Here is a 10,233-nt window from a genome sequence, read left to right as displayed (position 1 = left end):
TCACAAGGGATAAATAGAACTTTATTTTAAATAAACATATGCACTCTGTACACAGCCCCAGCGGAAGCAGGGCTCAGTCATCAGCTGCCTTGCGCACATCAAAGCTGCCACAGGGTCCACGCAGCAGTTCTGCCAGGAGGGCAAGCAGCTGCCCATGTTCCTGCTGCACGCTGAGTGGCAGTGCAGCCAGCTCGCTGCGCAGGCTCCGCTCCACCATGCGGCCCAGGGCCCGGCGCAGCTCCTTCAGCAGCCGCACGGTGCGCGAGTCGCCCTCCAGCCTCAGCAGGTCACTGTCACTCAGTGAGATGGTGGCCCGGCGCCCATCATCTGGGGGAGAGATGGTGGGCACCAAAGTGAGGCCAGGCCCGAGAAAATGAACCAGCCTGAGGAGTCAGGGTGGGGGGTCTGCAAGTACCCACCACGGATGTGGACATCCCCGTCGGTCAGTAGCAGCACAGCTAGTGGGTGCACCTGGGAGGAGTCCCGGACAAAGACACTGCCATTGGACTTGACGGCCATGAAATAAGTCAGCCACCGGCTCCGCAGCCGTGTGGCCTCCCTAGGGAACACAGGGTTGGGTGAGGCTACCCTTCTGGCCTTTTCCAGCTACCCTGCCCAGCCCTGCCTGCCCCCAACCTGTTAATGGTCGACTTGTGCAGCAGGATGTTGCCTGATTTGGTCCTGTATGTGACACTGTTGGGCTTGAACTTCCCCTGCCGGGTCACCTTGCCCTGCCTCACCTGCAGGGATGGAGGAAAAGATGGATGGGGCTGAACAAGGAGCTGGGGGTGGAGGAAGCTGGGGCTGGCCAACTCCCCCTCCCATGGCCAGCACCTGGATGAGGTTGGGATAGAGGCCAGCCATCAGCACGCCCTTCACCAGCTCCTCTTCCTCACTGTACTCGTTGCACTGGGCAGAGGCCAGGGTGCAGTCCGAGGGCTTCCCCACCAGGAAGGCCTCGTAAATGTTCTCAGAGAACTGCTTGATGAGGCCTGGGGAGGCAAAATGCAAGGTGAACCGAGGCCTCCCACATAAGCCCAGTAGGGGTGGGAGGGGCAGACGGGCTCCAAAAACCAGGTGTGGGCCCAGCTGACCATGGATGAAGCGCAAGCTGGGCGCGTAGAGCAGGTTCTCCTCCAGGTAGTTCTCCCGGGAGCTGCGGTCCTGCCAGCGCAGCACTTCCTCCCAGCCAGCCACAGCCCGCACAAAGGCCAGGTGGTCACTGCCACTGTCGTGACTCAACAGTGCCTTCACCTGGAAGGGCAGAGAGGGGTCTGGGTCAAAGCGGAGGGGGTCAAGGCAGCCCCCTCAGGACTGCAGGTGGTGAAGGGTAGGAAGGGGGAGCCAGAAGGCTATGAGAAGGAGCTGGGTCTGACCTTGTCCACCTCCGCCCGGTTCTGCAGGCTGCTGCTGAAGGGGTCCCGGGTGAGGCAGGAAACGACCACCAGCAGCGGGTGCAGGCAACGGAAGATGGCAGCCAGCACGATGGCCTTGGCCAGACGGGGGTCGGTGGAGATGTGGGCTAGGCGCTGCCCCAGGGTGGTCAGGTACTCTCGCTGGTCCAGCACCCCTGCAATAGCTCAGCCATCAGCCCCCGCCCCTCACAGTCACTCCACTGCCCAGCCCAGCCCCAACTCACCGATCTCCTGTAGCAAGATCACAGCCTCGTCCACTGCCTTGATGTCTGGACTGTCCACAGCCTTGGAGAGGAATTCCACTGCCTACAAGGAAGACAAGCCAGGGCCCACCATGAGCCTGTTCCCGCCGGCCTGTCTCCAGGCCAGCCCACACCTGGCCCTGCCCCGCACACCGTCTTCTCAGGCATGTGGATCTTGGCTTGCAGCACCAGGTTCTCAAGGGGCGTGCGCAGGATCTCTGGCACTTGGAAAGGGGCCATTTTCTCCAGCCGGCTGCGTGGGAACAGGTGGTAGGCAAACCCCGACTGGCAGCGGCCTGCCCGGCCCCGGCGCTGGATCACGTTGGCACGGGACACCCACACAGTCTCCAGGCAGGACACCTGGGGAGGGGATGGGTTAGCAGCAGCATGGTCACGACGGGCCCTCTCCATTGCTTCCCTCACTCCTGGCCTCACCTCACTTAACCTGTCAACAGCCCCCTCCCCCTATCAGAGGCACGGAGACCCACGAGTGTGACCTTTTCAGATACACAGCAGGTCCACCTCAGGACTTAAAGCCCTCCCCCACGGCTGGCTGTGCCTGGCTTGACCCTGGAGATGGTGCCACCTTGGTCTTTAGGTCGTAGCGCTCCTCCTTGTGCAGACCGCTGTCCACCACGTGCACAATGTCATTAATTGTGATGGAAGTCTCAGCAATGTTGGTGGCCAAGACAATCTTGCGCACTCCAAGTGGAGGCTGCTGGAATATGGCCTTCTGGTCCATCATGGGGATGTTGGAGTGCACTAGGGGCAGCAAGACACTGATTAGGGGCCCTGCTCCAACCACAACCAACCCCTGGGAGGAGGGCAGGGCAAGGGTTTTCACCCCACTTTCATGAAACAGGCCTAGATAGGTGCACCCAGTTGACGGTTACAAAGCCGCAAACAGTGGCACAGCTTGGGCAGAACCCCAGTTCCCTGGAGTCCCAGTTAGGTCCTCAGTCCCCAGGGCAGAGGGAAGACTCGTATCTGGGGTCCATTGTCCCTGCCACGGGCTCACCTGGCAGGATGAGGTACTTGCTCTCGTGCATGCCCAGGGCCTCCTGGAGGCGCTGCTGCACTCCTTTGATTTCCTGCCAGCCTGGCAGGAAGCACAGGATCCCACCTGTAAAGGGGCCCTGCAGGCATGAGCCAGCTGCTCCTGGCAGGTGGGCCGGGTAGGCGGAGGGCACAAGGGGAAAGTGCTCACCTGGCTCCCCGCGGGCATCAATGTGCAGCACCAGGTCAGTCACGAGGTCCAAATCGAGAGCGCATTCATCCTCAGACTGGGGTGGGGGGAGAGAGGCCACAGTCACAGCCCCAGGGCAAGGAGGCACGCATACGATGTCACCTCCAACCCTCACAACATCCTTGCCGGTAGGTGTGATTATTCCCCAGTTTCTATCAAGGAAACTAAATCTTGGGCAGGGTAGGTAACTTGCTCTAGGCCACCAAGCCACAGGGATAGGGAGGAGGGGAATCCAAATAGGAAAGGTCAGGAGCCTGGGGTGAGGCAGGTGGGGCATCCCCTCACCTCGTGGTGCCGGTGCCGGTGTGGGTACTGGTGCTTGCCCAGCTTGGCCAGGATGTCCTCCAAATAGTGCTCCTTGACAGGGTACATGAAGCCGGGCACCTTGATGACGGGGCAGCCACCAAAGTAGCGGGAAAAGCGCTCATTATCCCCTGTGGCGCTCATAAGCACCAGCCGCAGGGCCGGGTTCAGTCGCTGCAGGCCCTTGAGCAGAATGAGCAGGAAGTCCGTGTTCACATCTCGCTCGTGCACCTCGTCCACAATGACGTGGCTAACACCCTCCAGGCTGGGGTTGCTCTGCAGCTTCCGCAGCAGGATGCCCACAGTGCAAAAGAGCAGGGCGCCGCCTCGGGCCGGGGGCTTGCTTTCCAAGCGCACCTGGAAGCCCACGTTCCGGCGCAGGGAAGGGCCCAGTTCGTGGCCTACCCGCTGTGCCACAGACACAGCTGAGATGCGGCGCGGCTGGGTAATGATCACGTTGCAGTGGGCGCCACGGCCCTCAGTCACGTAGCGTTCCAGCAGCAGCTGGGGGATGCGCGTAGTCTTCCCACAGCCCGTGTCCCCGGAGATGACCACCACTGGGTGCAACTCAATGGCACCGAGGATGGTGTCCCGATGTGGGTCCACAGGTAGCTGAGGGGCCTCTTGCCAGACCGGCCCTCGCCGCCGCCACAGCTCAAGCAGGCTCTGGCTCAGACGCACCTCCTCTGCTTCTGACAAGGGCATGTAGGGCTTGCCCGTGATAGGGTCACTCAGGGGCCCTGAGTCCTTGCCCAAGGGCAAGACGTCATCACTCTGCAGTCGGGGCTCTGGGGAGATCCATGAACTGTCCACGGGGTACTGGGAGCGAGGAGGAAAGCAAAATAGTGAAAGAGAAATACTTTCTTCCTCATTCACTCACAACCAGCCCCTCCACAGAATTCACCTGGGTCAAGTGTTGTGGCCCAACCCACAGGGCAGAGGACTTGGTCTACTGACTGTCCTGGGACCCTGTGGGCAAGACTGGGCTACTCGGGGCAGGGGTGTCCCAGGCTGCATCCTCAGTGAGGAACGTGGGAGAGCCAGAACTCCTGACTCCCTCAGTGAGCAACGTGGGAGAGCCAGCACTCCTGACTCCAGCTGGAGGCTTTTCAGTTCAGAGAAGGTGGAGGCGGAGGGATGCCAGGAGGTCAGGGAGCTGTGGGAGGGGCCCTCTTACATGGTTCAGGAAGGTCTCGATCTTGCGGAGGACGGGCTCAGGCACCTGGATGGTACACGGCCGGCGCTGGGTCTCACCCAGCTCGCGCAATGAGGCCAGGTTGTACATGGCATGGGTAAGCGGCTCATTGTTCCTGTCCACCAGGCCCAGGCTCTGCAGAGGGGACACATACGGCTCAGTCTACACTCCGGCCTCCCCAAGAGCTGGCCCAGACAGGCTCAGGAGCTCCAAGGAGAAGCTGCGTAAAGCAACCTCTTTTCTAAGAGATTTTGATTTTTGGCTGACATGACGAAGGAGAAAGTATGACCCAGGAAATTGTGAATCTCCAAACAAAGGACTTAATTTAACAAATTCATTTGAGAAAAGCTAGACCTGATGTGTCAGACAGAACAGGCCTACCAGTACCCAGGGGTGATGCCCTGAGGAGAAACTCTCCCTAGGCAGCTGAAGCCCTCACATAGCCCAATCTCACCTCCAAAAATTCCCAACAGGCACCTCTAAGACCCACACCCCTTCTATGCCCACCCATTCTTTGAGGTCTACGTGCTACACCTGGTCCCCTGCACAGCACCTATCCCATCTGTGACCCATCATATGCAAACATACACGGGGTTTTCTATAAATGTCTATTTATGCAACTCGACAAAATAAGCCATTTGAAGGTAAGCACTGCACCCTATTTCCCTACATGCCCAGAGCCAGCCCACGAGAGATAAGCCAAGGCATTCCGACACCTCATGCAAGTGTGTAAAACCAGTCATTTTTCCTGTCTTGTGTTCCCCTATCACCTGTGATGTCGACTCTGCTCACCCTCCAAAGCCCAGTACAAACACTCTTCCTTAAAAATGTCTCCCCCCACCCTCTCCCAACTCCTACGAGAAGCCCCTTCCTCCGGGCTTCCTGGCAAAGCAGCTGTAAGGACGTCAGGGACGGGGCTCTGCTCCCTGGGCCATGGAAGGTGCCACCACAGGTGCCCTGCTGCAGGAGGTCTTCCATCCTTGTCCCAGGTCTGTGTGGACTTTACCCTGCAGCTCCTGGCCAGCCAGCTTCTTCTGGAACTGCTGCCAACTGGAAGCTTGCTCCTTCCTGACACAAGCCTCTACCACGCTGGGATGCTTCTGATCATCCATGTTTGTGTACATCAAGCTAAAACGAAGACTTCCTCCAAGTTCCATCAGTGAGTCCTCGTTCTGGCCTCTTGAGCCACAGATAAGATACCCGTTCCCTCTAGTCTCTCCAACTTACCTGTCCCCCATCCTCTTCTATCCTCCAGGTTCTCCTGACCTCACCATCAACTGTATCTAAAATGTGGCTCGCAGGGCCGAACACACCACCTCAGGTCTCTGACCATTCAGAGTAAAGCAGGGCCTGCTTCCCCTCTCGTTCTGCAAGCTAACCCTCTACTGATGTGGTCTAGACAACTCACTTCTCCGACACACTATTAATTCACACCACTGTGGCATCAGCTGAACTGAAATGGAACTGCCAGCTGTTAAGCCACACTGCCTTCACTTGATGCTGATCACTTCCTGAACCTTCCTTCCATTTAAATGTCATATTACTCATTTTGGCCACAAAACCCAGCTTATCACAATCTCTCTGAACAATCAACACAGGCACTGCTCCTCCCAGCTTTACAGCACTCAGAAAACTGATGGGCCCATCTCCTCCCAGCTTTACGGCACTCAGAAAACTGATGGGCCCATCTCCTCGCAGCTTTACGGCACTGAGAAAACTGATGGGCCCATCTCCTCCCAGCTTTACCCACTTTCTGGGACTCTGAGGAAGTCCCAGAAACAGCAACCACACAGCCTGATGTGCAAAGGCTTGGGTGCCAGATAATTCTGTGCCCCGGTCAAAGGCCTGGGTGGTGGGTTTCATTTCCTGGAAAAGTGGCCCCTTCTGCCCAGAGTAGAGAACAGCTCCAGGACAACTCCATGGTCTACACCAGGAACCCTCCTGGACTCACCTTCAGCTTCTTGCAGGCCAAGGCTGCCGCCTTATTCTCAGCCTCTGCTTTTCGGCGCCCTTTGGCGACAAAGGTCATGGGACAGGGCCAGAGCAGCGTGAGGGTGGACAGCTTGGTCTTGGTGCCCACAGTATGGAACTGCATGAGGTTCTACATGGAGACCGAGAGACGTGGGTACAAAAGGCATGGAATGAAAACTGATTTGTGGCACTCCTAGAATGCCAATAACCCAGAGACGGAATTAACCCCCATCTCAGCAGGCACCAAGTATCAGCCACACAAGATCTACTGCTTTACACCCAGAAGCAGGGCACCATGGGGCTAGGGCCCCCTAGTCCTGGGCGTGCTTCTGCTGTACTGCGATTTCCACAGCAAAAGCCAGTGTCTGGGCAATGCCACTCACTAACTGCCCTCCTAGCCCACCATCCTCAGCACCTTGAGGCAGCAAGTGGAGTGTAAGCTGTGGTTGAAGCTTTCAATGAGCTACAGTGCAGGTAAATCCTGGGGGAGCAGAAAGGCCTTGCACCTGCACAGAGGTGCTGCTTACCAGAGCCCCTCAGTGTGGCAGCAGAGATGAGATTCACATCTCGGCAGGACAACCACCCACATCCCCAGTCCCCCATGGGCCACTGCACCCTTGAGTAGTGAAGGGTCTTCCACTGCCACAGCCCAAGCCCACCCCAGTGCTCCTGTGCTTTGGCCTCTGTTCTGTCTCTGCTGTGTCACCTTGCAGGGTCCTGAGCTCCCCAAGCCGTGGAGTGGGCTGGGGAACAGGCACCTCCCACCACACCTGTCTGTGAGGAAAACCAGACGTAACGAGGCCAGCTTCCCACCCTCGTGTACCTCTAGGAGTCCCAACTCACCTTAGCAGTGGAGGACGAAGTGGCAATCTGAATCACCTTGGCCAGAAGGTTCTTGGGAAGTGGAAACTGGGTCAGAGCCCTGATGGCACTGTCATCGTCTGTCATCTCAAAGGAGCCCCCCCTGGGAGGACAAAAAGCATAGGTGAAAAAGCTCTGCCTCTGCCTGGGCCAGTGTCATCTCGGGCTCTGAGACCTGGGGGGCTGGGACACTCCATTGCTGTGGCAGACAGCCAGAAGGCATGAAAAAGATGGGATGCTGGGCACCACTGCTTCGCCTGTGACCCTCGCATAGCGTGGCTAACGGTCCCTCCATTTCCCCAGATAGGGCAGAGGACAGAGAGCAGGCAGAGTGATTGCTGGGCCTTGGAGGACCTGAGCATGAGCTGGACGGAGGATCCATGTTGCTGTTTTGCAAAAGCCCAGCCACGGAGGACAAGGCCACGGTTGGCTCTCCCCCAAGAGCGGGCACACACAGTGAGTCACAGGACATGCACGCTGGAAAGTAGGCAGGGCCTCCCATCTCAGAGAAGGCCCCCAGGGAGCACCTCCACCCCCACCCCCATGCAGAGGTGCAACCAGCTTCCACTGCACCCCCACCTTCTGCTGTACCTCGAGTCCCTGAGTGGGGTGTGGGAGTCCTGCTGGGTCATGGACAAGAAGTCAGTAACATCAATGGTCCCCTCTTCTAGCTCTTCTTCCTCCTCCTCCTCCTCCTCCCGGCCCAAGGATCGAGACAGACCTCCAGGTCCCCCAGGCCGGATGCTGTCGGGATTTAGCTGCCGCCAGGAAGTGGGTGGCATGGTGGGCTCTGGGCGCCACCAGCTGTCAGCCGGAGAGCCAAAGCGATCAGCTAGCACACGGTATTTGGCTGCGTCAAACAGCTCGTTCCGGGGACCCAGCAGACCCCAGCCCTGGGGGAGAAATGGGGTATTGTGAGGGTCTATCCACCCCACACCGCAGTCTGCCTGGACCATGCCTGCTCTACCCCAAGTCCCTCGTGGTCCCTGTCCAGGACCACACAAAGAGAACATTTCAAATGTCTAGCTTTGACAGATGAAACCAACAAGTTCAATTCTCAACCTATGAGATACAAACAAAGAGCAAAACAAAACAAAATAAAGGTCCCAGGGCTATGGGGAAGCAGATACAATTCACACAGCAATTGAGCCAGTGTCCGTGAACAGAGCAGTCAGGAAATGCATAGCCCCACCAGTAAATAGGCAGACCTTCAACACAAGAAGAGTATATTCTACAGAAACAACTGGGCAAGAAACTTAAACCATTTATACAAAAATTTATTATAGAAAATGTACTATAGCTCCATTTTTCTCTCGAGAAAATGTCAATTAAAACACTGAGTCTTTAGCTTGTGCAAAGCAACGAGCTGGCCACTCTGAGCATTGTCAGGAGACACAAGGCTGGGCATCCCTGCCCTCAGAAGCTCAAAGGCAAAGAGGCAGAACAGAAATGCAGACGACCAGGGTCTAAGGAACAGAGAAATGAGAGAAACTAGAAGAACAATGAGTATGAGTAAAGCACAGCTTTAAGAAGTCCTAGATTTTCGGGTGGGGAGGATTTCACTGTGGGAGAAGTTGGGAGTGGCAGAGGCAGCTGGAGAGCAGCAAGAACAGTGCAGATTTCTGACATAAGGGCCTGTGCAGCAGACGGCAGGGCCTGGAGCCCAGGAATGCGCCTGTCCGGCTTCAGCCCACCACACCTTCCTTCTTAGAACTCTCCCCTCAGGTGTCCAAGATAATTAAATATAATTTAAAATAATTTTTTAAAAACACTGTTCACAACACAACAAAAGCCTTAACTCACCTAAAATGAACTTAAAGGTACAAAGACTGGTATTTCAAAATTAAAAAAAAAACCCTGCGAAGGATAAACACAGGGAGGGACACATGCCCCTGAATGACGAGACTGTTCTATGTGAGGAGAGAAAAGCTCCCTAAATTGACCCATAAATTTAACATCACTCCAGTCAACGTCTGGATAGGCTTTCTGGGCACTTGACAAATTGATTCTGAAGCTCATGTGGAAGAACAGATGGTTGCAGTCAGGAAGATTTTATGCAGAACAGCAAGGGGAAGGCAGCTGCACACCATGCAGACATCCCAGCGCACTTCCAGCCCCAGTGCACAGGCTCAGCTTCCAGGCTTCTGTGTGGCCGCTTCACCTTTTACAAGGACTCATGTAATGAGACAAAAAACAAACCAAAGTATCCCTCCCACCTGGGCTTCTGCAGCAGGAGAGCACTATTTTCCCTCTTGCCTTTACAGGTACTCTTTCACTTACCCGCACTGGCCTCCCCCAAACTGGCCTACCATTCTCTCCATAGAAGCCGCCGCCCCGACCCACCTCTCCTCCAGAGCTACCCAGGGCACAGCTCATGTCAACATTAACCCATTCTTCCATCTGGGGACGCCTGCATCCTTCCCTCCCCCTACGTGTAACTACTGTCCTCTCAGCCTTTAAGACCTCTTGAAGCAGCCCCTCTGCCGCTGTAACCTGTGCTCTCTCCTGCCCAGCCTCCCTCTCTGCTCTTGCCCATCCCTGCTGTGACTGTTCCTGAAGGCAAACCTGGTCATGTCATTCCATCAGTCACCACCAGGATCAAATCAAAATTCCTACCTGCTACTTTCATGGCTTTGGTGCACTAGCTTCTGCCTCCATGTCCCTACCACGACCAGCCTCCCAGCACCCACGTCCTCGCAATTCCTCACACACACCCTGTCCACACCACCAGCCACCCTGTGTCCACGCCCACATCCTCCCAGTTCCTCACACACACCGTGTCCACACCACCAGCCACCCAGTGTCCACACCCACGTCCTCACAATTCCTCACACACACCGTGTCCACACCACCAGCCACCCAGTGTCCACACCTATGTTCTCCCAGTTCCTCACACACACCATGTCCACACCACCAGCCACCCAGTGTCCACACCTACGTCCTCCCAGTTCCTCACGCACACCCTGTCCACACCACCAGCCACCCAGTGTCCACGCCCAC

The 10,233-nt window shown here is 56.7% G+C and overlaps 1 protein-coding gene across 3 annotated transcripts in view; it reads right to left on the bottom strand.

Moving 5' to 3' along the window:
* DHX30 (DExH-box helicase 30) overlaps positions 1-10,233 on the bottom strand; it is a 31,118-nt gene continuing 20,885 nt past the window's right edge. For all 3 annotated transcript variants that reach the window (XM_004368482.1, XM_004368481.1, XM_004368480.1), the window contains 16 exons: positions 7,825-8,126; positions 7,216-7,336; positions 6,353-6,502; positions 4,384-4,536; positions 3,189-4,025; positions 2,865-2,940; positions 2,676-2,780; positions 2,244-2,419; positions 1,811-2,017; positions 1,640-1,721; positions 1,377-1,570; positions 1,095-1,254; positions 835-992; positions 637-740; positions 420-559; positions 1-327 (listed from right to left, as the gene is read on the bottom strand). In XM_004368482.1, the coding sequence (XP_004368539.1) occupies positions 74-327; positions 420-559; positions 637-740; positions 835-992; positions 1,095-1,254; positions 1,377-1,570; positions 1,640-1,721; positions 1,811-2,017; positions 2,244-2,419; positions 2,676-2,780; positions 2,865-2,940; positions 3,189-4,025; positions 4,384-4,536; positions 6,353-6,502; positions 7,216-7,336; positions 7,825-8,126 (3,219 nt within the window). In that variant the 3' untranslated portion in view covers positions 1-73. The remainder of the gene's footprint in view (positions 328-419; positions 560-636; positions 741-834; positions 993-1,094; positions 1,255-1,376; positions 1,571-1,639; positions 1,722-1,810; positions 2,018-2,243; positions 2,420-2,675; positions 2,781-2,864; positions 2,941-3,188; positions 4,026-4,383; positions 4,537-6,352; positions 6,503-7,215; positions 7,337-7,824; positions 8,127-10,233) is intronic.

This window comes from Trichechus manatus, unplaced genomic scaffold (assembly GCF_000243295.1).
Source record: "Trichechus manatus latirostris isolate Lorelei unplaced genomic scaffold, TriManLat1.0 scaffold00001, whole genome shotgun sequence".
Classification (NCBI taxonomy): domain Eukaryota; kingdom Metazoa; phylum Chordata; class Mammalia; order Sirenia; family Trichechidae; genus Trichechus; species Trichechus manatus.
The sequence above is the reverse complement of the archived record's forward strand: the minus strand, read 5'-3'. Positions and strand labels throughout refer to the sequence as shown.